General features: G+C 43.7%; 2 protein-coding genes across 2 annotated transcripts in view; one reads left to right on the forward strand and one right to left on the reverse strand.

The window, feature by feature from the left end:
• LOC116898817 (protein FAM162A-like) overlaps window positions 1-9,039 on the reverse strand; it is a 232,486-nt gene extending 223,447 nt beyond the window's left edge. The window contains 1 exon segment of the mRNA XM_032900171.1: window positions 8,494-9,039. Coding sequence (XP_032756062.1) covers window positions 8,494-8,527 — 34 coding nt within the window. The 5' untranslated portion in view covers window positions 8,528-9,039.
• Window positions 9,040-9,085: 46 nt separating this feature from the next.
• LOC116898821 (coiled-coil domain-containing protein 58) lies at window positions 9,086-26,346 on the forward strand. The gene is made up of 4 exons (XM_032900173.1): window positions 9,086-9,152; window positions 19,296-19,421; window positions 21,515-21,661; window positions 26,260-26,346. Exons 1-4 carry the CDS (start codon window positions 9,102-9,104, stop codon window positions 26,305-26,307), a joined length of 372 nt encoding a protein of 123 aa, XP_032756064.1. The 5' UTR covers window positions 9,086-9,101; the 3' UTR covers window positions 26,308-26,346.
• The last annotated feature ends 1,440 nt before the right edge of the window (window positions 26,347-27,786 follow it).

Raw genomic sequence — 27,786 nt, forward strand, 5'->3', positions numbered from 1 at the left:
ACATATCAGTTTATCAATACTGTATTTCTCCTTTTTTAAATATTATTTATTTAATGCATATGACTACACTGTAGCTGTCTTCAGACACACAGAAGAGGGGCATCAGATCTCATTACAGATGGTTGAGCCACCATGGTGGCTGGAATTGAACTCAGGACCTCTGAAGAACAGTCAGCGCCTTAACCACTGAGCCATCTCCAGCCCAATATCAGTATTTTTTAATGTATTGAAATTGTATGTTAAATTTTGTAAGTGCTCAGTAGACCTAAAAGAATGAGTAAGTTAGCATTACACTTTGTACTGATTGGCATTTTGGTCCACAAAGCTTGCTTACCACAGAGCCACTGATTTGGTTTCCATATTAGAAGCAAATCTGAGGGGCCCCTGAGCCTCACCACAACAAAACAGACGTAACCTGATCTATTTTAGTGCTGAGCTTTTTCAGAATCAGACCCAATGGCTTGGGAATTCACGCCTGCAGCTCTTCTGACAAGGATGGGTCCTTCCCAATGCAGACACTTCTTTCTTTATGTGCACTGCTTTTTATGTGGTCCTGACACGGGGACTGAATGGCAGGCCATGCCAAGGGCACCAGAGTTTCCAGGCTTTTCCAAAGCGGAGTAACAACACTAGACCAAGTCACTTGGCTCAGGATACTGTGGCTCCCATGCTCCCACAGCTGAGGGTCTTTTTATCTGCCACAACCTCTCATCCCCAAAGTTTGCCAAAATGCAGAGCAGTTTGGAGCAGAGAGAGAGAGAGAAGTTCTTAGGAACACATCTTCAGGGCAGAAAGCAGGGCAGGCCCGAGGTGAGGGCAGGATCTGACAGAGGAGTGGGAGGGAAGACATGGACGTGGAACCCTCCTTCTGGAAGCATGTCTACCCTGCAGCCCTGAGTGGTCGACACAGCAAACAGGAGAGCTGTGATCTTGGGAAGAAATCCAGGTGCTGAGAAGGTGATAGAGGAACCGAGGACAGACTGACACTGAGTTTTGCAGGCTGGCTGAGCTCCTAATTACCATTTGTAACATTAGTTCCATGGGAAAATTTTTCTGAGAGTAAAAAAAATTACAAATTTATAAATAAATCTTTGGAACCTGGCCAGTTTTTAATAAAGGTTTTAAAAAGCTCCTAGAATCTCATGGTTCAACTACAAGGAGATGGAGTCATTCCTTGTTGTCCGCCCCGACCCCAGAGCCTGCATACGCCCAACAGTGGCTGTGTGAAACTCTCGAGACCTTTACTACAAGAGTCCCCACTCCATCTGTTTTTCTCATCCTTCCCAGCACAAGTCCCTTTCTGAACTAGTGACCCTTTCCATCCGAGAGCCTCCTGAGCCATACTGTGTCTAGCTCTCTGCACCTCGATCCTCACTCCACTGTCTGCTTCCTGCTGAATAGCATCTGCCCACTTTAAGAACAAAACACCACAAAACTACCTTTTTAAACTATAAAGGTAAACGCTTTGTCCACCACAGAAAATCCAGAGGGCATAAAGGCACTGTAGAAGTGAAGGTGGTGCCCACAGCTCCCAGGGAGAACCCACTGTGTTTCTTTCCAGACCTTCTTATGCACAACCTATTTTCCACAATCAGATACTGTATCCCTATGATGGTGCAAAACTATAAATACTATTCCTGGATATCAGAAATACCTGATACGTGTACAACATCCAACACAGATTTACCTGAATTTACTCACATGCAGTCGGCCAGCCAGCCAGCCAGTCTTGCCTGTCTCTGAAATGGGGAATCACTGTTGCCCATGCTGGTCTTGAACTCCTGTGTTCTCAGCCTTCTGAACCTGTAATGTCCTCTATAAATATCTTTAATGATATTTCTGATCATCTTCTAAGAACCAGACCCTGACAGTGGAGGGTTAAAGGACAGAATTACACGTGTCCAGCCAGCATACAGTCAGCTCTCTTGTCTCATGCCACGCTAAGAGGGAGGGTCCCCGACCTTGGAGAAAACATTCAACAGGTCTTATAAAATAGTAATCTTCCTTGCATAGGTCAAATGAATGCCTAAGAGGCATGTACTCATCGATCCCCATCTACTGAACCGATACATTCTACATTCCCATCATTAGCCTGTTTCCTCTGCCCTTTGCATCCTCGTGGTCTGGATTATGTCTTACCCTTCTTCTACACAATCCCTCCCTCCACTGTCTTTCCCATTCTCCCCTGCCCACCACGCTTTCTGTTGCCGTGATACAAACACTAACCAAGAGTAACTTGGAAGGAAAGGACACACTTGGTTCACATGCCTAACACTGAGGGCGTCAGCAAGAACTCAAGCAGGAGCGGAGGCAGGAACTGTGAAATGCTGGATTGCTTCATTAATCAGGAAAATGCTCCACAGACGTGACCACAGGCCAATCTGACAGAGGCAAATTCGCAATTGAAGTTTCCTCTTCCTAAGTGACTCTCTAGTTTCTCTCAACTTGACAAAAACCAACCAGCATACTTTCCTTTTCCCCGAATCTAAATGACCCATATCCTACTATTTTTACATTTATTTATTTGTGTAGTGCATACATGCATATGGCGTGGCATTAAGCCAGAGGTCAACTTGCAGGAGTTGGTTCTCACCTCCACTGAGAGGGTCCTGGGTCAAACTCAGGCCATCAGGCTTGGTGGCAAATGCTTTTACCCACTGGGCTGTCTTGCCAGTCCTATCTCTTTTCATCCTCTTTTCTACTTCCTGTTCTTAAGCTACGCCAGGACACCCCACCCCCACCCCCTTTTAACTATGTGCCATTGTGGGAGGATTGAAGGGCTCTTTAGCAGGCCCAACACTACAGATTGGTTTTGTCCTTTCCCCTTCCCTCTCCCTCGCAAAAACTGTTAGATTACATTCTTAAAGCTAGCCCTTAAGGTCTATTCCCTTATTTGGCCACTGACTCATTCTTGAGACTAAACACCAAGGTCCAGCAATCGAAATTCATTTTTTGGCGACAATCAGGACCTACCAACTTGTCCTAGCATAGTTCCCCTTAAAACCACTTCAGCAGAGACACTGCTTTCTGTCTTTTGTCTTATCCAAAGAGTCCCATCCCCATCCCCACCCCGTGCATCCCTCTCCTCTGTGCTGAGAATTTGGTATCTGGGTGTGTTCTGACCCTGAGCTCCTGCCTCTCTATTAGGATTCCTCCATTCTATAATAAATAACTTCATTACAATGGCTTCCGTACTGTTCATCTTAGGTCCACAGGTATTTTTTTTCTTTTATTGGATTTTTTTATATATACATTTAAAATGTTATCCCCTTTCCTGGTTTCCCCTCCAGATGCTATCCCATCCCATCCCCCATCTTCTATGAGGGTGCTCCTTCCCCCCACCCACCCACCCACTCCCTCCCACCTCCCTGCTCTGGCATTCCTCTACACTAGGGCATCAAGCCTTCTCAGGACCAAGGGTTTCTCCTGCCATTGATACCCAACAAGGCCATCCTCTGCTACACATGCGGATGGAGCCATAGGTCCATCCGTGTGTACTCTTGGAATGGTGGTTTAGTCCCTGGGAGCTCTGGGGGGGTCTGGTTGGTTGATATTGTGTTCTTCTTATGGGGTTGCAAACCCCGTCAGCTACTTCAGTCTTTTCTCTAACTCTTCCATTGGAGACCCCGTTCTCAGTTCAATGGTTGGCTTCGAGCATCCGCCTCTGTATTTGTAGACTCTGGCAGAGCCTCTCAGGAGACAGCTATATCAGGCATAGTACTTGAAGTCCTAGCCAGAGCAATTAGACAACAAGAAGAGGTCAAAGGGATACAAATTGGAAAAGAAATCAAAATATCACTATTTGCAGATGGTGTGATAGTATACTTAAGTGGTCCACAGGTCTTTAACTGAGAGATCTCATTATCACCTATAACCTACTAATACCTAAAACACCTAATATTATCACCTATATTATTGCCTACTAATACCTAAAACACAGCAGTGTGTCTATCTGCCCAACTAACAGTCTTCAGAGGGCATTCCTGTTTTCCTTTATCTCCCTCTCAACTATATATATGTGTGTGTGTGTGTGTGTGTGTGTGTGTGTGTGTGTGTGTGTGTGTGTGTGTGTGCACTGGCTGAGAGATGACTCCAGTGTTAAGGGCACTGGCCACTCTTTCAGAGGACCTGGTTCAATCAGCTCCCACATGGCAGCTCACAGCCATCTGTAACCCAGTCCCAGGTGACCTAACACTCTCTTCTGGCCTCCACGGGCACTGCATGCATGTGTGCACAGACACACATTCAGGCTAACACTGATGCATACAAAAGAAAAATAAGTATTATCTTTAAAACAATATTTTTAATTCTAGGTACACGTGTGCATGTGTGTGCAAGAGTCTGCTGATTCAGAAGAGGGCATCAGAGACCTTGGAGCTGAAGTTGCGGGTAACTGGAAGCTGCCCCACATAGGTGCCGGGGCCAAATTGCAGTCCCCCAGTGCTCTGCAAGAGCAGCAAGCACTCTTAACCAGAGTCATTTACATCACACGTTACATCACAATCTTTCCAGGTTATAACAATGTATTCTGTACACAGTTGCCTTTTTAATGCTCCAGTTTTGTTTTTTTGTTTTTTTTTTATTTTTAATGACTTAGATTTTGAAGCCTTCTCTTGTTGCCAAGATTCATCTGGTTCAAATTCCATACAAGCTCACACTTCTCCTACTGCCCCACGGTAATCTGAGTTTTTCCTTGTTGCCTTTCCCTTCGTACCTCTCCAGATTCATAACCACCTCTTTTCTTTGCTCAAATCACTGCCACCCTTCCTGTTTCCATGGAGCCTTCGGTTGATAATCCTATCTCATCAACCTTTCCCTTCCTCCAAATTCTAAAGTCAGTAGTGTACTGGCTTTTGGGAGGAAGAAAGGGGCAGGGAATCCCCAACCTACAGTGCTTACCAGTGACCATAGCAGGTTTCTGGCTGCCAATACGACATTACCATTTGTTTAGTTGGGGGATGTGCACAATACCAGCAGGGCCCAGCTCAGCAGCGCTCACAATTTGCTCTGTAATCTAAAGCCTAATGCATATGCTCTCTAGCCGTATTATATGGGCTGGTTTATACACTGCAATAAAAAGCCCCAGGAAGTGGGCAGTGTATGGGACACACAGTGTATGCGCAAATGAAAATCTGCTGGCACCTGGGCAATGTGATAAGAAAAAAAAAAAAAGGAGTAGTTACAATGGAGGTGATATATTTAGGCTTGGTTAGCAAGAACAAATAAATGAACAATGAAGAAGCAAACGGAAATGGACATAAAACCAGAGTGGGAGGTAGATATTGGTTATGTCCCGGCATCGAACCTATTATACAGCCATTAGCAAGCAAACTTCCTTCCTATGCCTTGATTTCTCCTCCAGCCAGGGTTGCTGGTGCACACTGCACATCCCAGTACTTAGGAGGGTGAGGGCTCCAGGGCAGTGGGGATAAATAATGACACACTGTCTCAAGAAGCAAAAAGTAGTATAAACTCCTTAATCTATGTAAATTAAGGGACTAGATGACTTCTAAAATATTGCTTGGCTTCAGTGCTCTGGGGTATGAATTAGACAGGAGCAGCCCCTGGTTTTGTGCACTGGTAACAGCGATGAAAATGAGGTCATTGTAAAAGCTGGCAAGTCAGTGGGGCACAGGGCAACAGGGCTTCTCAAAGGAATGAAGAACATTAGGGTAAGTCTATTCATTCTTTTGACCTGATCATCCTACTGAAAGATACAATGTCTTGGAGCTGAGGAGATGGATTAGTGGATACAGTTTGCCTCCCCGATGACTATGTAAAAAGCCAGGTGTGGCTACTTAGTGCTGTAAGGAGCAGCGCTGTGAGGGTGGAGACCGGAGGCTCTCTGGAGCTTGCTGGGTGCCAGCCTAGTGAGCTGGCAGTGAGACTCAGGCTCACTGCCGGAATAAAGTAGGGTGATGGAGCAGGATACCTCATGTCTTTCTCGGGCCTTCACAAGGGCTTAAAATGTATACACAGACATCCACACATAACACACAGAAAATGAACTGTGAATAAAGATACAATACCTTAAAAGCTGCATCTATTTTATTCAGCTTCCAGGAGAAAAGAGACGTGAAAACTCTCCTTATATTTGCTTAATTCAGATATTTCCTAGGGTCCTTCCACCAAAGCAATATGTATTAACAGATACTTATAAGAGCTGAGAATTTAGAAAATATATGGGAGAGCCAATCTTGATGCTAATGGAAGTCACAGCAGGGTGGGTGAGGAGCTGGTTAGCCTCCTAGCCTTGCATTGGTGCTTCACGGAACCCGCACTGCTGGGACATCGGTCCCTCCCTCTCTCTAGTACACGAACTTGATTTCAGAGGCTCACAAGACTGTTCACCAGTGGCAACTTTGTAGCAACTTTGACCCACATCTACAACTACATTCATACAAGCAGCAACTGAATCCCATAAGCTCTCCAGGCTGTTTGCAAAGGGAGTCCACCCAGGAGTGCCAATGGAAGCTGTTAAGCACAGCTGTACTGCTTAAAATGAGCCGGAGCACCTAAAACGTCCTCACCCAGAACAGTACCTCACTCTGAATAAAATTCTGGGTGAGAAACAATGCCCAGATCACATTTTTAAGTTGACTGCCACACATCGATGTTACTTTTATCAAACCCCCATAGGTTCTTGAAAGTCCATTTGTGTATGAAAGTGTACGTCCACTTCACAAACACATCTGCACTTCTTATGTTCAGATTTCACATCCATTCACCAACTACATACACCAGGGAGGGTATCCATGAGTTCGAGGACAGCCTGGTCCACATAGTGAATGTCTCAAAAACAAAACAAATTTCCAACTGGCCATATGACACTTAACTTACACATATGCATATCCCAGTAAGCAGCATCAACAGCAATGCCAAGGAATGCAGGTAACACACACTCACTGCCCTCCTCTGGTGCCCCTCCCCACATTTATCACCAAGTGGTGCTGCACGAGTTTTTAGACCATGACTTATGTTTATTTATAAAGACAGGAGGGAATAAGACCCAAGGGGACCACTGAAAGAAATCAGATAATGTAAATCAGAAAGCGTGTTTATTAATACAACAGGTAAGAGTAAGAGAAATCACTGAAGGTGCTCACAAAACATCAGACACCGACCCCATAACATCCTTGGTGTGCTATTAAAATATTCCCCGTCGAAAGTAAAATAAGTTGTTGCTAAATTGTGCAAGAAATTCTATCTTGGTTAGGGGGCCCAAGAGCTTAAATTCCAAAACGTCAGAAATCTTCCAAGACACTTTAGGTTTCCATGACGGTGCTACAGTCTAGAAAAGGAACTACTGTCAGTGTTTAAGTATTAAGTGCCTTTCACATAACTCAGACTGATGATTCTTTTGCTTGCTCTTTTAAAACTTTATAATACTTAAGAAAACATGCACACAAAAGATATTAGATGAGTTAAATCTAACCGATACAAATCAAAACCAGTAATAGAATGAGGGCTTTTTCTTTTCTTTCTCCCCCAACCCCTTTTTTTTTTCCTAGAGCAGAGTGGGTGTTAATGTTTAAAGGTGTAAGCAAGGCAAACCCATCGAAACATGTCTTCCAGTCAGTAAAATCTAACTTCACTGGCTACTCTTCAAAATTATGCAACTATCCTACATTTACTACTTTTTGCATTGCTTCAATCGCATTTACAATGTACGTTGCTCCAATAGCAAAAGCGTGGGGCTATTCTTTTTCTAAAACTTATACAATTCTGGGGTTGGGGATTTAGCTCAGTGGCAGAGCGCTTGCCCTAGCAAGCGCAAGGCCCTTGGGTTCGGCCCCAGCTCCGAAAAAAAAAAAAAAAAAAAACTTATACAATTCTGTAGTGATGTGATGCCATGAACAAAGGGTATAGCATGAAAGTTCATAAAGCTGTCAAAAGAGTAAGCTACCCTCTAAAGATCCTCCAGATACAAGCTGCAAACCCTCTGATTTCTCACCTACATAATTCAAGGCTCTCTAGATTTCCCCGAGGCGGGATACGTTCACTTTACCAGACTCCAAAACACTCAAACGCTCCAGTGTTTACTGAGAAAACAGGCTACAGACCTTACATTAGCATAACACTCTCTCCTAAGAAAGTCGAGGCACTTATCACACTATTGTTTAAAAGTATGTACTACCACCCACATCTTAAGACAACAATTACTTGTATTCAGTGAGATCTCTGAGTCCCTCACCAAAAGAGGGAGGGATAAGTAGCCAAGTAGGAAGGCACCTAGAATAACGGATAGGAGAAATTTAGGTTGGAAAGCATTAGTTCCAGGGATAACTCTGAGCAGGTGCTCACAGGAGGATGGGGACCAGGTGGAGGCATCAAAGCACTAACTTAAGATGGGAGCTGCGTGAATGAGCGCCAGATGCCAGGGTCTCGGCCAGCTCCCCGCGTCTGCTAAGGCGCTGCGGTCCTCACACGGTTATAGTAAGGACACCCCCACCGGTGATGCCCCCTCCTGCCGCCCGCAGCCCCGCGTCTCACCAGCCGCCAGGCGCAGGCCGCGGAGGCTCCACATGACCGCCTGATCCGCCGACGCACAGCACCCCACGGCGGCCGCGGCGCTGGCGCTCAATGTCACCGAGTGCCGCGTGGGGAGGGCGCAGGCGGGGTGGGCGGGGCGTGCTGCCGTGACGCAGCGGGCGTGCGGGACGTGCGCGACGAGCAAAGGACCCCGCCAAGCGCCCTGCCTGCCTGGGCATGAAGGCGGAGGAGGAAGGGCGATGTCTGCCAACTGTGAAGCGCTGAGTAGTGTTTTCGATCTGTGCAAGCGAGTCACACACGCGGAAGGACTCGGGAGCCTGGGTCCTATGGCTTTCTGGCTTCGGGAATGTCCGAGGGAAGCCTGCTTTCCACTTAGCTATATTTAAAAAAAAATCTAGTTCTCACCGCTCGCCCACTCTCACGGCCCCAAACGCCCCTGTTTGTCGACGCTTCTTCGCGGTCTCATTCCTCTATGCTCTAGAATCAGAGAGAGGAGGGCAAGCCTGCTCTCTGCTCCCCTGGCTCACAGTACTTGCTGTCAGGCAACACCGCGGACACCTCTGCTCCACGGTGATTGGCCAGCTTCGGGGTCCTCGCGTTCGTCCAATATGGCGGCGCCCAGTGGCAGTGTGAACTGTGAAGAGTTCGCCGAGTTCCAGGTGATGAGGTTTTCCTCACGTGGCGAGCTTGTCCAGCCTTTTGTCCCCAGATCATAGTCGGTGCTTTGGCCTGTGAGGGGAGGATAGACAAACTGTAGGGAAAAAGGCCGTTCAGAGCTTTTTTTAGGAAACCTTAGAGGTCATGGGGGCTAGGGGCGGCCTTTTGGAAGCGTTGGTGCTCAGTGCTGGGAGGTGCCTGAGGCCCCCGGGTCATTCTGGAGTGGTAAAGCCAAAATCTGAAGCTGTGGGTAGGGATTGTTAACAGTTCAGCGGTTCCTGAACTTCGTTTCAGTTCCTACCATTCCTCTCCCCCTTCTAGGGTTGAGATTTGGGGAGAAAGTGAAAAGAGACGTTATTTGGCATAGTGCCGTGTGTGTGTGTGTGTGTGTGTGTGTGTGTGTGTGTGAGAGAGAGAGAGAGAGAGAGAGAGAGAGAGAGAGAGAGAATGAGAGAGAGAATGAGAGAGAATATGAGTTTTGGAAGCTTGGAGGAGGGTTAAGTCAAATACTTGGTCTGTACTGTTGCCTTCTTGATCCTGAGAGAAGGCGTAACACTTAAGTAAAATATATGTATTTTTGTATTAAAAATATCAAATGTCCAGGACTCACTGAGAATTCAAGAATAACGACCCGGATATTGATCATTCACAATGACGATTCTGCTGTTAAATTAGAGTTGAAGTTAAAGAAAACATGATCTTTAAAATGTATTTTTTTGGTAAAGATAGTAAGATTGGTTAAACATGACATAATTTCCCTATCTGTAGTAATCTTAATACTTTGAAGTAGGTAGTGGTATTCTTTTTTTCATAAAGATAACCTCATCAAATTGATGTATTTGGCAAAAATAAAACTGACATATGGGTGCTAGGAATTGAACCAGAGACCTCTGCAAGAACAGACAGGTTCTTATCCACTGAGCCATTTCTTCAGTCCCTTGGTCAAAAGATTTAATGAATATGTGAGTTAAAAATCAAAACACCTATTTACCCAGAACCAGCGTTAGCATATCTTTAATCTCCTTGTAAATAGGCATTGATTTTTGTTCCCTACCTTCACAGATAGGACCAGCACATACATGAAGGCATGAAGTGCTGTAATAATCTAAAGCCTTAGCCTTAGTATGGCATTTAGATGAAATTATAAGACATGGTTGACTGGAATTCTCACAAATTACTAATCAAAAGTAACATTCTCCAGAACTGTTAGGTCAGTTTGTATGTAAGGATCCTAAGTATGGAAAGCCCTGCACTGAATGTTGGGGAAAGAAACTGAAAGTCACGTTTTTTTTTTTTTGTAAAATATCAGGTAGGATTTTACCCCATAATTATGGAGATGTTGAAAGAATTGTACTGTGAATGTTCTGTGTAACCACCCTCAGAATTCTGCGGTCAGTGATGCTATACCTGCTCTGTCTCTTATTTATATCTGTTATTCACCTCTCAATCCATTACTCCTTTTAGTTTAAAAAAGGGGGTTTTAAATTAAAACTTGAAAAAAAAAAATCCAGGGTACTTTTAAATATGCTGCATGTATATCATTAAAGTTCAGGATTTGTTTACTATTTTGGAGGATTATATTTTGCATATGATGTAGTGCAGAGGTATTTACAAATGCACCTCCTAGTTTGACATTGACATATTCTTTTTAAGGCAAACCTGTGTCAACATCAGAATTGATGCCTTTACCTTAAAGTTTTCTCATGGGCTTTCCTCGCACTCCCCTGTCACTTCTGTCAAGTTCTAACTATTATTAATTTTGATTTTGTCTTCACACAGCTGTGTATTTTAAACTTAAAAGATTTTTAAAGAGTTTTAAACTTTTGTATCCCCCATTGTAGCATTCTAGAAAATATCCTATTTCCAAAAGTGAAATAGAATCCAAAAAAAAAAAAAAAAAAAGTTTAAAATTGGATGCTTCAAATCTCATTTTAACATATGTCAACAATTGTTTGGGTACATTTTTAGCCTGCTCAAGCTGCCATAACTAAATACTACAGTGCTTAGTGACTTAAACAACACAAATGAAGTTTCCGGAAGGTTTGGTAGCCAGAAGTCCAACATTAGGGTCATGTTGGGGTTGGCTTCTGGTGAGAGCTTCTCCTGATGTGCAGGGCGTTTTCTCACCATGTCTTTTTACCTTTTCTCTGTCTGTGCAGTTAGAGCAGCGTCACTAATATCTCTTCCTCTTCCAATGAGGACCCCAGTTGTGGCAGATTAAGGTTCTTTCCCTGCTGACCTCCATTTATGTATCTGTGTATGTGTGTGTGTGTTTGACAAGATCTCACTATGTTGTGGAGACTGGCCCCAATAACCCTGGTTCAAGAAGTCCTGCCACAGCTGAAACTGTATTTTGTGTGCCTGGTTGTGATCTCCATTTAACTTTCATTCCCAAAAGCGTTACCAACAAGAACTTAGGGCTTTTCCATGCACCCCAGGGTAAATAATTTCGTCACTGCCAGGTATCTACTAACTGCCAGGCTTTGGGAGGTAACTATGGTGGACAGTGTATGAGATGAGGAATTTTCAATGAGGATTCAAAGGTGACTCTGGTGCTAGTGCTTGAGAGCTCAAAAAGAAAGAAAATGAGGTCATAATTGAGTTGAGCCTCAGATAATACCAGTTGACTTCTAGGCAGAGGTAATTGCACACAGCAAAACATTTCCTGTACAGTCATGCATTGCTTAATAATGGGGATATAATCTAAGAAATGTGGTACAGGTGATTTTATGTTGTGCAAATATGAACAGTAATTAAACCTTATCTAGGTTTAAGCCAATCCCTGTCATGGCTTCTTGATGCAGTTGGGATGCAGTAAACAGGAGATCTACGAGGCTGCTATGTAGAAGGAAAATGAAATAATGATGGAAAGAACAGCACGATAAATACATCAACCAGCAGTGGTCATTTATCACCGCTGTCAAGTACACCCTGTACATGACAATATTTAATACACTTTTGACTGTAAGCATGTGTATTTTTTTTATACCAGCATTACAAAAACTTGAAAAATTTTGGCTCCCTTAGACTCTTAGGAGAACACAGTTAAGGGGTGATCAAGCAAAACGTTGTGTGCTGGGCATGGTAGCTCAGAACTTTAATCTCAGCACTCAGGAGTCAGGCATGTGGGACTTGTGATTTTTGCAGCTTTAGGATAAGTCTCCTTTCATTAGTCACTTTTGTGTCCTCTTTTCAATTTAGAGTCTAAGCTCTAAGGACTTGGCATGACTTGAGGGCATCCCTAGGCCAGGCAGTGGTGGTACATGTTTTTAAGTGGGAGGCAGAGGCAGGTGGATCTCTGTGAGTTGGAGGGCAGTCTGTTCTACGTAGTGAGTTCTAGCACAACTAGGGCTACACACACAGAAACCTGTCTTAAAACAACAAAATTTTTAAAGTGCCTTAGGCAAAGTCTTCCAAATGCTTCTCTCTCCCATATCAATGCTTTCCATATCTAGCATGTATTTGAACCCTTTGTCTGTCACCACTCTTAATTTATTCCTTAACACATGCTCCTGTTTCCCATGCTTCCTCCCTGCACCTGTCACTCACTTAGAAGTACCTTCCCCTTCTCTCTAGCCGAGACCCAGGTCACTGTTTCTTTCCAGAGTGGTTTTCTGCATTTCTGTTAGGAATAGTTATTTGGTGTATATAATGATTTTGAGTTGACTTTACACTCTCCAGTCTTTGTCCTAGGTGCTCTTGGAGTTGACGTAAGGGTTCCATGCTTCCTCCACTGTAATGGAGGAAATGGCCTGGTGAGAGATTTAGCCTTTTTTTGTAATCTACCTATGAAATTTAATAACTTATAATTCTCAGCAACTGTGCATCAGTACAGATACTATCATTGTGTTTTTAGAATTTTCTTTTAAAATGTTGTTATTGTGTGGATGTGTACATGGTGGGAGAATACAGGACACTTTTGGACATATGTCTTACACTTTTGGACAATTTGAGGAGTTGGTTCTCTCCTTCCACCTTTGTGTGGATTCCAGGGTCGAACTCAGGCTCCTAGGTTGTGTGACATGCAGCTTCAGTTGCTTGGCTCTGTGCACTTGAACTCCCTGTGGTGATAGAAAAGTTCTGCATTTGTGCTGTACACTTGTAGAAGTTGCTGCTAACATGTATCTCTTCAGCATATGTACACTGTGGTAACTGAAGGTTTTGAATTGAGAATTTCAACTTAAGTAGCCTTGCATGCTAGTGTCTGCTGTATCAAAAGCCCAATTGTAGATCTACAAACTAGTAGGTTTGTAATCTACTAGTACACAGGAAAGGGAGGAAAATAGTGCATTTGGCAGGCCTCGTTTATAGAGTCTGTTGGTAAGATTGCAAAGGTAGTGGGTGGGTGGGTTCAGGGACAGCCAGATGATTTAACAGGTAAAAGTGTTTGCCACACAAGCCTAATTGCAGCCTGAGTTTAATACCCAGAACCTGTATAAACTTGGAAAGAGAGAACCAAATACACAAAGTTGCCCTCTGAGTACACGTATGCCATAGCATATGTGCGCACTCTCAATACATTTTTTTAAAAGTAGATTCATTTCCCACTTAGTACAGACAAATTCCATTGCTGTGTAAAGACCTTAATAGTGTGTTTACATTGTTTTATTGGAGGATTTGTTTATCATGATTAAAGTTATAGCAGGTATTCAGATTAAAAAACTGGTTAAAGTTCAGGGTCAATAAAAGCTCAGCAAATGTTAAGCTGTGTGATCTTTTGCCTGGATTGCTGTGTCAGTCTCTTCTCTATGCTAGTGTATAGTCCACTTTCTAGGCAGCCATTTCAGAACACAAATCTGATCAAATAACCACCATTCTTAGGAGCATTTCACTCCTTTCTCTGCTTCTCAGAAAATATTAACATATCCTGCAGTACTGAGTCTCTTCTTATACTGTGTTCATGCATTCAGTAGTCTAGTTACGTGGTGTTATCAAGGGCATCCTTGCAATTTCTGAATTCTTTTTTTTTTTTAAGGTTTATTTATTATATACAAGTACACTATAGCTATCTTCAAACACACCAGAAGAGGGCATCAGATCTCATTATAGATGGTTGTGAGCCACCATGTGGTTGCTAGGAATTGAACTCAGGACCTCTGGGAGAGCAGTCAATGTGTTCTTAACCACCCCCCCTTTTTTTTCTTTAATTCTTAATGATATTGAACCTGAGGTAAATTCCCATGTCAATTCACAGCTCCCATACTGTACCAGGCAAAGTTAGTGGGTGTTAAAAATACTGCCAGGACAATATGTGAAGACATTTGGTGTGGTGTCTTAACTGTACAAAAATATTATGCTGAATAGTTTAGAAACAAATCTTTAAAAAATATATTTGTGTTTTGCTTGCATGTATGTCTGTGCACTACCTACATGTTCAGTGCCCTTGGAGCCTAGGATAAGGTGTTAGCTTCCTTGGAACTAGAGTTTCTGATGATTTTGAGCTACTATGTAGATGGTGGGACTCAAATCTAGATTTTCTGGAGGAGCAGCCAATGCTTTTAACCACTGAGCTCCCTATCTAGCCTTAAAAACAAATCTTACACCGTTTCACATCTCACTGTTTTTCCTTAAAAGGAATGCGTTTTATACAGGAGGTTAAATGCTTTATTGACAAAAGACCACACTAGAACCCATGTACTCATCACCCTCCTCCTCCTCCCCCTCCTACTCTTCCTCCTCCTCCTCCTCCTCCTCCTCCTTTCCCTCCTCCTCTCTCTTCTTTTCTTGCTCTTTCCTGCCTTGATGATGTCCAAAGACTTTGTCTTGCAGTGCCCCCTCCACTCTTGGGTTTTTATGTTCTTTCACCATCTTCTCTGTGGTGCCTGAGCCTTGGAGTGACTGATAAGAGATTTTAGGACCAAGCAACCAACAGTCACTTATTATCAGCACTAATTGCCATCCACTGCAAAAAGAAGCTTCTCTGATGACGATTGAGAGCAGCACTGATCTGTGGGCATAAGCATAAGTATTTCAGAGGTGTCTTGACAACATACATGTCTGTTAGCAAACACAACAGTTGGTTCCCATAGTAGGACCTATGACCTGTTCAGCTGAGGTTTCTCGACTGGGTTTATGACATCAGGTATGAATTCTTACTGTGGATCAGGTCTCAAGTCCAATCAGGAAATAGTTGGTTACCTTCATCAGCATGTCTTGCCACTGTTGCAGGAGTGGTTAGTTGTTTCTAGCCTGGCAGGTCCTCCTTGTCATGCATGGTGCCCACAGCTAGGTAGGACTGTTCGTGAGTGTTCTTCCCTAGGAGCCTCAGCACCTTTCGAGGTACGAAAGCTACCCACCAGGGAGGTGCCTCTTGCTTAGTTTCATCTTGGTGTTATCACCTCCTGTGACCGAAGGGTAAGGCGTCTTGAGCAATTAGATCTTACCACATAGTCTGGTGGGCAACCGAGAATGATGACCGTCATCTGGATTGTTTTGGGGGCTCTAGGGTCTCACTGACTAGCAGCTTATAGGGAGCTATTCCACACTTGGCATTGGGGTTTTCGTATAAAAATTGGCTTCTGGGTGAACCGTTATCCATCTGTCTTAGTCAGGGTTCCTATTCCTGCACAAACATCAGGACCAAGAAGCAAGTTGGGGAGGAAAGGGTTTATTCAGCTTACACTTCCACATCGCTGTTCATCACCAAAGGAAGTCAGGAAGCAGGAGCTGATGCAGAGGCCACGGAGGGATGTTACTTACTGGCTTGCTTTCTTATAGAACCCAAAATAACCAGCCCAGGGATGGCTCCACCCACAATAGGCTGGGTCCTCCCCCCTTGATCACTTGTTGAGAAAATGCCTTACAGCTGGGTCTCCTGAAGGCTTTTCCACAACTGAGGCTCCTTTTCTGTGATAACTCCAGCTTGTGTCAAGTTGACACACAAAACTAGCCAGTACACCACCCATGGAGGGTACCTCTTTTCAAAGTTTTAAAAAAGCAAATTGTATTTTTAAAAAGTAGATTTTATTAGGGATTTTTCATAATTCTTAGTTCCAGTTAACACTTCCCTTTATCCTGTCTTCTTTGCCTACCCTCTGGCCTGCTCCAGCCTAACTCCAGTCTTCTCCCCCTACCTTCATTTTGCTTTTGGTTTACGGTTCCACCTCCCTTAAGACTCTTCCTCCTCTCTAATGTAGCTCCCTGGACTCTGCAACATTCCAGGCTAAACACACTGCTGTTAGATTTGAAGCTAGGATCTGTATATGAGAGAGCACATCTGGTGTTTGTCAGAGGCATTTCTTGATCTCCCTACCCAAAATAGCTCTCAATCCCAACTTGATGATGTTCCGCTCCACTCCGTGGGATTAGCTTTCCCTTCCTCACAGTACTTCTCTATCAGCACCTGTTGTTTGAATGCCTGTGAGTTAGTAAAAGGATACACTCTGCTTCTCTGTTGTACTGTTCAACAAAGAAAGTTGCTGAGCGCTTTCCAGGCCAAGGAAAACTATCCAAGAGGCACAACTGAAGCCTGGCCTCAGAGCTGTGAACGAGAAGAATCGGAAGGCTTTTTAAAGGGGCTGGGGAAAGCAGCCATGTTGTAGGAGGTTAGGCTGGCTCTGTCTTTCCCCTCCTAGCGACAGGCTCTTCCTCTGGAGCCCATACTGGCCTCCAGCTCATGATTTTCCTGTCTCAGCCTCCTGAGTGCTCAGATGACAGATATGTGCCACCACCCAGCTGCTTTCTTCCCTCTGACTCACCAATGCTGCTATCACTTGTGCGGAATTTACTAATGGTGGACAGTATACACCCTCCATACTAGTTAAAGTGACATACTAGTTAAAGTGGTAGTTTGCCCAGGGAATGTATTGAGGTTCCCCATAAGAGTTATGGTTTGCAGAATGCTGTCAACAAAATAAAGAAAAAGGAGACAAGACAATGAACTTTGTGTTAACTTGTCTGAGGTCTTTTCATTAATTTATATTTATTTGGGGAAGGGAATGAGCTGGTTCTCTCTCCATCATGTGGGTCTGGGGGTTGAACAAATGCCTTTATGTGTCGGGCTTTCTCACAAGGCCTTGCCTGTGATTTATTAGTCTAAGTCATGAAAATCGCGAAGGCTGCTCTGTTTCTGTATTGAGATCATGAGCAGACCATTAATATACTCAGCAGTTAAGGTGAACGGAGTGGTAGGACAGAATTTAGACTACATGCTCTGATTAAATGGTTGCAATTGGCAACATTTATAGAACTATTAACAATGTCTTCAAGGAAACCAGGAGTGGCTTAGTGATGGAGCACTGGCCTAGCATGCATGGGGACCTGGGTTTGAGTCCCAGGACGGGTGGTGTCCAGTGTTTGTAGTAACACAGGCAACGTGTTCACTGAGGGTCATATTTTAAAATATTACTTCATAAATATGTATAAAAGTAATAAAACTTGTTAAGATATTGCTAATGGTTAACTTTGGATAATTAAATATTTTTTAAATTTTTCTATAAGGAAGGTAGGTGTATGTGAGGGGTGCAGTAAAGAAACCACTGAAATGGCCACTCTGGTACGATTAAGAGGAAGGTTTTTATTGTGAATGAGAGAGACAAAGAAAAATAAAACTGGTCATGGCCAGGGCTATCGAGATGGGAGAGAGGGAGGGACAGAGAACAACAGAGACGGAGCTGGGGTGTGTGTGTGTGTGTGTGTGTGTGTGAGAGAGAGAGAGAGAGAGAGAGAGAGAGAGAGAGAGAGAGAGAGGGAGAGGGAGAGAGAGAGAGAGAGAGAGAGAGAGAGAGAGAGACTTTTAAGGAGGATGAGTAATGAGTAGTAGAGGAGATAGATGGAAGAACCAGGAGTCTAGCATGGACTTAGAGATGTATAACAAGAATGTGTGAGTAGGGACCAAGGAAGCCTGGAGACTGATGGGCTTTCATACACAACATGTCCCTTCTGCCAGAGGCAAGAGAAATGACTCCTTAGAGCAAATGGAAACTCGTTTCCCAAGTGTCTGGACCACGCTGACTTTTAACCACCAGAAATTCTTGTATAGCACAGCTGGAGCTCACCTCCAGGTACATGGACTGCCCGAGGCCGGCCAGTGCTCACACTCACTAGTGATAAGGAACATGTGTAACAAATGGCAGGGGAAAGTGAAAATGTTGCTTCCAGTCTTGGGTTTAATTTGACAAAGGAAAAGAAGAAGAGCGAGTGAAGTTTGCTCTAATACGTGTTGGGCTCAGGTGAGACGTGTAAGTAGACAGTGATTGCTCGGTCAGCAGCTTTTCAGTGGCCTGGTGTTTTGTGAGGGAGGAGTAGAATAGGAGGTATTACAATCTTAAGAACATGTAAGAAAGAGAAGTGTATAGAGTTAGAAACTCAACCCAGAGTTTCTGTTAACTGAGGACAGTGCAGCTTGTCCCCTGTCTAGTGAACGGTGAGGAAGGCAGAGCTGGCCATGGCGTGGGGAGCATCTGTGCTGTGCAGTGTACTCTGAGCTCCTTGTCCTTTCTCTCTTGGGTACCGTAGGTTCCTGGGGATGGAACAGGCCTCACAGGAGGTAGGAAGTGCTTAGGATTGGGTTTTTGTGAGTTGGAGACTTTGAGGGAAAGCCATGTTTTGAGAAATGTAAACCATGATTACTAAAGAAAAGCTAGAACCAATCCCTACCTGTTTAATGAATAAAAAAGCCAAAGTATGTTTTTTCTTTAGTAGCAAATTTCTTGTCTTTATCACAAAAATGTCTACAGTCATAGTAGAAAGTCAAAGATCTGCAAGGTAAGGCTGGCGGTGGGCAGCTTCGCTTCTGTGAGCTGACCAGCCCTGCCCTCGTGTCCCCTAGCCCCACATTTGCAAAGTTAGGCTAGGGCAGGGCACCAGTGGTCGTGGAGAGTGTGTGGTGCTCAGGTTGGAGAGCCTTTCTGGCCATGTGCTGGAGTTGGAAGATAGAATCTGCTAAAGACCATGCCAGGCAGTAGGTTTCACTGTTGAGCCGCAGAGCTAGGTGCAGAGTCCTGGGTTAGAATCTGCTGCACATCCCACTGCTCATCGCTGTGATAACGGGAAAGAGATTTGGTTGTACTGTTCGTCTTGTCCTCTTACGTAAAAGATCCTGGGTTGTTTTTTTTTTTTTTAATTTTATTTAAATATTTAACTTTTATCACTTAACATTTCATTGAGATTATTTTCTTCTGTTCTTTTATTTTAAATGCATATAGGAATTACTCAAGGTGATGAGGACAATTGATGACAGGATAGTACATGAATTAAACACTACGGTTCCAACAGCTTCCTTTGCAGGAAAAATCGATGCCAGCCAAACCTGTAAACAACTATATGAGTCTGTAAGTTTCTCTTGAGTCTCTCTTTGGTGTCTCTTTTATACCTTTCTTTGCAGGTACAATGAGAAATACTCTGACTTCTATCTACACTGTGAAAACACATGACATCTTGTGTGCCCTTGAAGGTGGGAGCACACCGACTGAAATATGGCTTCAGGCATTGTGTGGGGTGCGCACAGATCTGAGCAGATGGCTGTAAGAATGGGGGCAGCAGGGTTCTGGCCTGTGTGCTCATGGTCTTCTGCTTAAGTACACAGTGTTCGAGGATGAGCACAAGGACCGTGAAACAGTCCAGGCAGTGAGTAGCAAGAGTGAGGACCTCAGAGGAGTCAATCCCAGGAGGTCAAGCAAGAAGAGTGAGAGCCTTGCAGGCCTTTATGTTTCCGTTGTATCCATTATCAGAAGGGGGAGGAAGTACATGCTAGAAAGGGAAGAGAAAGCGCAGGCGTTAATAAAACACCTTCCTGACGCTGTGGCAACTCCTTACCTGGTAGCATCCTCTTTAGAATTTGCAAAAGCAGGAGTAAATGAAGCAGCTGTGCTGTACCCTATGTCGCCCCTCCATGGAGTTGGATTAAAGCTCAGATGGCACGTGCTTTTTATTCTCTCCCACCACAAGGCCACTGTGAACATTTGTAGTGGATTGCGGGGTGGAAAAAAGTCATTCTGTGGACAAACTTACTCATTATCAAATATAGAACACTATCCACTGACATCTTAGTTCTTGTTTTCTTTGTTTAGTTAAAGTCTGTCATTCTGTTGAGCAATCGGGTAAATTCTGGTTTTAGAAAATTAGAAGGTGTGGTGTTTTTAGGATTTAGTCATGGCAAGTTTGTTGGGGGGCCTCCAAGTGCTAACGTGCTGTGGGATGTTTGATAGTACATTTATGTCTTCAGGTATCTCTGACTAAAGAACTAGAAATGTATGGTCACTCTGTGTTCTACCCCCCTGCTACCTGTGTAGTCTCTACTATTCAGTTCTTCCCATTTCCAGTCTTCTGTTAGCATAGGGTTCATGGTAACATGCTTAGCAATATGGATTCCAGGACCATGTCAAATCTCACATCTCCTGCTTCCTAGTTGCTGACCGAGCTTTTTGTATAATCTCCCTTCATTTCAGTTTCATAGTGTTGTAGAGGATTAGTGAACTAAGAAAGTACTGTTCTATGTATTTTAATATGCCTGCCAGAGTGGTCATTATTATATTTCAGGTAACTTTGTTCTGGAGATTGGGTCTAAGACCTCTTCTTGAGGAGTCCAGAACATCCTAAGTTGCTTATAGCTGCTGAAGACATATTTCCAATGCTGACATTTCTTTATAGGAAAGGATGTGAGAGCTAAAGCATAGATTTAGAAAGTTAATCTTGAAAGGCTTCTCATAATACATTAAATAATTTCACTGAGCTCTCCCCAGGTGTGATTGAAGAGGACCTTGAACCATGACCATTATGCCTTGCCTACCCAAGACAAGATGGAGAAAGGCTGTCTTGCTGGATGTGTTACTCAGAGAAGGGGTTATGAGAATCATTATGTCAGTTATCCTTGCAATCAACGTACACAATTGATGAAGCCACTAACTCCGCCTTGGCTTCTTTTTGTCAATACTTGAGAGTTTTGAAAAGGCCCCTGATTACGTAGTTAAATATTATGTAACTAAGATATTCCCCACATCCCTCTGTTCACAACATCTTTCCCTTGTTAGCAACATGAGACAGAAACCAACTAGGGAAGACGAAGAGGGAGAGACTACAGTCAGCCGTAGGTAGAAGTGAGGTAGAGGAGCAGGTGTAGAGGTGGTGAGGAGAGCAAGGATGGGCAGGAGGCCTCGGGGCAAGCCCGCCTGGGTGCTGTGGGAAGGAGGAGCAGGCGATCCTCGCCCGGATTATGGAAGGAAGCAGCCTGGCCTCTGGGCTGCACCTTGTGAGGCGCTTGTTCCCTCTTAGCTGACTTAGGAAGTCCAGCCAACAGTTTTCTCTTGTAGAGATTTTAAAATGTTTTAAAAATTTACATTCTTGAAGTACCAATTTTTTTTCTAGTACTAAAATGTAACAAATTAATGTGTTTTTCCCCCTCTTTTCATTCTTTTGTCTTTTTTAGTTGATGGCAGCTCATGTCAGTAGGGACAGAGTTATAAAGAACTGTATAGCCCAGACCTCAGCAGTAGTAAAACGTCTCCGAGAAGAGAGAGAAAAGAACCTGGATGACTTAACGTTATTAAAACAACTTAGAAAAGAACAGACAAAGGTAAGCTGAGGAGACCTTCACTTCTAAGGCAAAGGTCCCCAAAGGTAGCCCTCAAAATGGAGTTTGAATACGTACAATTTCAAGTAAGTTATGGTTATTACTTTAAAAAATTTTATCAGGACAGGGTTGGGAGGATGAATTAGGTAGATAAATTGTTTGCTATGAACTATGAGGACTGGAGTTTGGATCATGAGAGGCCATTGGAAAAATTGGGTGGTTGGGTCTGGAGAGGTGGCTCTGTGGTTTAGAATGTTGGCTGCTCTTCAGAGGATCTTGGTTTCAATCCTAGCACCCAAATGGAGGCTCAGAATTGTCTGTATCTCCAGTGTTAGAGGATCTGATCTCCCTTGCTGGTTTCTTATCAGCCACCTGTAGTCACAGCACTCCAGAGGCAGACAGGAGATCCCTGGGCAAGCTGGCTAGCTAGACCAGCCAGAATTGGCTAGTACCAGGGCCAGCCACAGTAATGTGGTATAGAAAAGACACATGACATAAACTTAAGGTCTCCACTCACATGTACACACTTGTGTATACGTGTGCACTTACAGGAACATATATACACACATACACGAGAGACAGAGAGGGTCAGGAAAATAATGTCATCAGGTAGGCATTTGCATCACACTTAGATGTGGTTTAGTAAATGGATGTATATTTTATAAACAAGTGCAGGGTAGGAGCTTAGGGAAAATTAACATGGAACTGCATTTTATTTCTTTTCCTGTGATGCTTTCCAGTGTTTAAGACAAAACATCAGTGCTGACCAACACCCATGAGAAGCTCTTTGGAAAACATGTGTCTGCTTACTTGAAACGTTTCTTCAGGAATTTGTGTATTGAAAATATTTAGCCCTTTCATTGTATAGGAATCTGCTGAAACAGAGTACAGATTCCGTAAGTTCCAGCCATTGCACTCTTCAGCCATAAAGATGTAGTACTGGTTGACTATAGTTAGACAGGCTCAACACCTCAGAGTAGTGTCCACCCTACCTGTAGACTTTGTGGGGTTGTGTACACCTTTTCTATACTTAACAGCGTCCCTGCAGTGTTGTTACTTAAGAAAGTGTTGTGGTCCAGCTAAGTGGCAGGTGAGGATGCCTGCTGACAAGAAGACCTGAGTTCGATCTCAGTCCCACCGGGTGGAAGATGAGATCTAGTTCCCATCAGTCTTCTCCAACCTCCACACCGCTCACTGTGGACAGGCACACACACACTGAATAAAGTGTAAATGTAATTTAAAGGTCAAGTGCACACTCAGGGATATGTGAAAGGAAGCTTTTCCTCATGGAAGGAAGTCGTGAGGCAGAGTCACTGCTGGGGCCCTTGTTTGTGGCTTACAGGAAAACAGTTGTGTCTTGGCATTCTTGGTCCTCGGCCCACTGGGGTGACAGAGCCCACAGACCTCAGCTCCCACCTGTGAATGACACAGTACATACATTCAGCTTCCTTCCACAGCATCCTTGTACTTTAAGTCACGCGCAGTTTCTGATTGCAGCTAATAGAGTGACTGTGTTTGGTACATGTGAAGTGTTCACCCTCAATATTTTTGATCCTCAATTGCTTGAATTCACAGATCATACAGAGAGCTGGCTACATTTTGTTACATGGAGTACATTGTCATCCATTTTTTAGGGAACTTCTAGGTATTTTAACTTTATGTATTTCCAGACTTCTCCCTGACCCTCCGTTTACCTGCGCCACAGTCTCCTCATCCCCTCCCTTTCCTCTCTCTACTGTGCACACACGCATACTCTTCTCTAGAATGATTTCGAGCACTCGTTGTATCCTTTACCCTTAAATTTATAATTTCTTTTTTTCCAATATGTCTGTCTCTGTGTGTGTAGGTCAGAGGGCCACATGGAGAAGCTGGCTCTTTTTCCTTCCGGCACAGGAGTCCTGGGATTAAGCTCAGGTCATCAGATTTGGCAACAAGCACCTTTACCCATTCGGCCATCTCACCAACCCATTTGTTATTTCTTAATAACAGGGACTTTTCCTACATAGGTTACCTTGTAGTTATCAATACAGTTGTCTGTTTAAGGCCGCACAGTGGGTGACTGAAAGGCCATGTGGAACTCTTTAATCGTGAGTAGTGTGGAGCTGGCGTCTGTTTAGTGGTGTGACCACATGCACAGGGACACAACAGCAAGTAGGCCAGGCTGCCGTGCTTTCTCAGCTATTCTGCTAACTCAGTGTTTCCCAGGGTGCAGCCTCAACCCTGTGTTTGTGTCTGTCTGTCTGTCCGTGAGGACTGCTTAGGGCTCTGTTGCATACTTGTTTATTCATCAGGCAGGGACGGAGTCTCCAGGTAGTGAACGTGTTCAAATAGGCCTTGTTCTTCCCCTGATGTTCAGGGGCATTTGTAGGCTGTTTTAATTAATCAGGTCTAAGTAGCTCTGAGCATTCCATTTCTTGAGAGCATGACTGCAAACCTGCCCTCCACTGTGAGGAAGGGTCATCCTTTCCAGCTAATCCATTGGCTGCTCTAGTGCTGGAGGAAAGACACAGGCTGTGCTGTCCACATCAGCCCACTGGATCCTAACCAGCCACGGTGTGAACATCCAGCAGCCATGTTACCCTTACTTCTGGATTTGCTATTGATGTTGACGGGGCGTGGGACAGGACTACGAAGTCATACTGAGAAGTCAGAGTAGAGCTACCACTGCCAGGGAAGTGCAGAGTCCAGCAAAGCCCTGTTGTTGAGTGATTGTGTCTCTGTTTGCTCAGCCCTCATATCTGCCCCTTTGCCCTCAGTGCCTGGAAGGCACAGCCATGGACTGCAGGGCGGGACATCCAGCAGGGAGTAGTGCTGTAGCAGATGAGGAAATGTTACAACTGTTTTCTCTTCCACGTGTGGTTATAGAATCAGAAAGTCCTTCAACTGTCCCAGGCCTTCCTCATTCACTGAGCATGCAGGGACACTAACTGGTAGTTGTGAAGTCACAAGCTAGTAAGTGGCTGAGCATTTTAATAACCTTTGAATTGTCAAGCTTAAGTCTCACCTCCTCAAACCTTTGTACAACCTACTCCAGCCTTTTTGTATATATCAGGGCTCTGGTTTTTATTTTTATTTTTTATCTTTCTATTTGGACAATTCCAGGCATTTTATCTTTTACTATATATAACCCTTTTTATCTACAACATTTTCATTCTTACCCCCAACCCCTTTTCAAATACGAGCTAGCTTATTCTGGAGCCAAATGTGAGTGACCATGGCCTGGGAACACCAAACTAGATCACCCAGGTTCCACGTTCCAGCATGGAAGCAGTTCCATCCAGGTTTTATAGTCAGAGAACAAAGAACGTTCTTTTTAACTTTTCTTTTCAAAAGTTACCTCATATATTCTACCTCCATAACATCCTTCTCACCTACTTACTCTTTTTGTTTCTTTAAATAAGAACTGAATTCAAACTATATGGCATGATGTTGCAAATTAAGATTATCTGTACCCTATTGTTATCAATTTTCTGTTTTTCTTTTTTTCTGTCTGTTGCAAGTCTTAAGGAAACTTCTTAACATCTTGGAATTTATACCTCACTGCTCCAGGAGCAGAGGTCACATAACATTGAGAATTAGAGACATTTTACATCCTGACAAACACCTGCAGAGGTGTCAGTGACCTCTAGCCATCAGTGTCTTGAGGACAAGAGAAGGCAGAAGAGAGCTGAAAAGCTTGCCTCTGTGCTAACATTAACCAGTGTGAGGTTCAGAAGCTGTTTCTCCCCAGAATCAACAGTGGCACATGGGAGGCCGGTTTCTTTTTTTTTTTTTTTTGGGGTGCCTCACGCCTCCATCACAGGTCTACCATTGAATTGAGTTCTCCACTAGGTGTCCCAGGCAGACCAGTGTCCCTTCAGGGAGGCTTCCAGGTGGATTAACAGATCCTAACGGGGAGGTAGCCTCACCAGGATCGGCCCTCACAGCCCAGCAGGAGTTGACAAGCAGAGGTAGTCAGTCAGCTGGCAGTTCCAGTGAACTTTCTCTCTGTGGATGAGCTTCCTTCCCATAGCTGAACTTCTGGCCTTCTTCCCACTGGAGGCATGTTTCTGTCATGATAGAAGCAGTGGTGACATCCATTAGGGATGCTTTACTTTCTAGTTGTTTTTAGGAAACTTTTTACTCATGGTCTGGTTTTGCTGCTCTTTCCTCCCTGTCACAGAGTAAGTAAGGCCAGCTCATTCCTAGAACACAGGGCCTTGGGGGCACTTGAGGCAATCATGCTTGAGTCTGAATTGTGGAGACAGTGGTTCAGGACCAGTCTCAGAGAGCTCAAACCAAAATGACAGTACTAACTAATGCATGTATATGCTTTGTAAAAATTGATTTTATGTTGTGTGAGTGCATATGTGGGGATGATTGCCTGTGATGGTGTGTGTGAGGCCTAGGAGGTTATCTCAGAATGCCTTCCTCAATCACTTCTCCATCTTTTTTTTTTTTTTTTTTTTTTTTTTGAGGGTGTGTTTCTCTGATCTGGGAGCTTACAGTTTTTCTATTTTGGCTGGCCAGCAGGATCTGCATATCCACCCCATCACCATTCTCTAGCACTGGGACTATAGTTTAAACTCTTTACAGCTCAGAATTTCTATTTTCTCTTGCAGTTGAAATGGATGCAGTCAGAACTAAATGTTGAAGAAAGTGGTAAATGACAGGAGCTGGAAGGTAAGAAATAATGTTGATTTTATAGATACATAAAAAACTGAACAAGCAGGAGGGAACCATGGAGGCAGTGCAGGCAGGCTCTGAGAACAGAGAACCCCCAGCAACTGCTGAGGGTGGGAGTGCTCTTAACTTCAGTGTGGAAGCATAATGGCTTTACAGGTACACACAACACAGCACTTGTGACCTACCGAGCAGGGTTAGATACGTTCTTTGTATCTCCTAACATTAATTATGCATGTTTAACATGCAGAGTTTTTACTGTAGTTAAGTGAGAACTTTCAAAAATTTGTTAACCGTAGCCTTTCGTGCAGTTTCTTTTCATAAAATCAAAGTCACAAGCATTATTCTGCAATTGTGTCAGTTAATATTCATTGAGTCTCATTAAATGCTATTACACAGGGAACACTAAAGAGACGAAACGCTGGATAAATAAGTTCCAGGAGAAGGAAAGAGCAGGCAGACTCAGATCTGCCACTCTCCCACTAGGTCTCCTTTTGGGATTAAATATTAGCTGCTGGGCACTGACTGACTTCTAGCATTTAATAACTGCTTATCAACAAAGGCTTTTGTTGCAGACGTAATTTTGTTTCACAATGTTTCACAAACAAGAAAGAAAAGAAAAAAAAAAAGAAACGCAATCATTAAGCAGAGTGCACTGTGTTGGTATCTTGGTGTGTGACCTTTCAAATTTATATGTCTGGCCAGGCTTGGTAACTGTTTTAAAGTCGCATAGAGAAGTCATCTTCCACCCACTTGTAGCCAGCTTTTTACTGTGTCATTAAACTAAAGACTCAAGCAAGTGAAGGCATGAATAAATTACAGACTATAAATTGAGTGTCTTATGGCATTTCTTTATCCTGTCTTCCTTGCCAAAATGTAGCCTGAACTTGTCCTTGCATCACCATGAGGGCTGTGCTGCCTGGAAGGGTTTGGCAATGAGTGAATTCATACATTCTCTGAAGAAATGATAATGTATTCTGGGACTACAATGTGAGTAGGGTGTGTTGAATATCTGGCTTTTGAGATCTGTCAGGGAGTTTTGGTACATGCAGAGCATGGTGGAGTGAAAACCTTCTGGACGTGATATCCCACATTAACCTGGTACAGTGGGTGCATTCAGTAAACCTGAGTGTTCTCAAGACCTTAACAGGCGGTGCCTTAGACATCGAGAGAGTATTATTCTGTGTTGGCCCATAGAAAAGTAAAACTTTAGCCAGGCATGGTGGCCTCAGGAGGCTAAAACTGGGAGGTTTGTGGAGTTTCAGGCCAAGCTGAGCTATATGTAAGTTCAAAGCCAGTATGAGCCACAGTAAGACCCTGTCTCAAAATGAAAATTCAAACAATAAAGAGATTATGCGCTGACCTTTCAACAGGCCTTCCACATAGAGGATATGTGCTTTCACATGCCACATGGCTTTCTCAATTATAATGAGTGTTTCCTTTGTTAAAGAGTACAAGTATTTATC

The sequence above is a fragment of the Rattus rattus genome, chromosome 4 (genome assembly GCF_011064425.1).
Source record: "Rattus rattus isolate New Zealand chromosome 4, Rrattus_CSIRO_v1, whole genome shotgun sequence".
Lineage (NCBI taxonomy): Eukaryota > Metazoa > Chordata > Mammalia > Rodentia > Muridae > Rattus > Rattus rattus.

Coding starts and splice junctions, on each gene's coding strand:
- LOC116898821 (XM_032900173.1), top strand. CDS start 9,102: ATGGCGGCGCCCAGTGGCAGTGTGAACTGTGAAGAGTTCGCCGAGTTC. Junction 9,153..19,295: donor AAGAGTTCGCCGAGTTCCAG/GTGATGAGGTTT, acceptor AAATGCATATAG/GAATTACTCAAGGTGATGAG. Junction 21,662..26,259: donor TTAGAAAAGAACAGACAAAG/GTAAGCTGAGGA, acceptor TTTCTCTTGCAG/TTGAAATGGATGCAGTCAGA.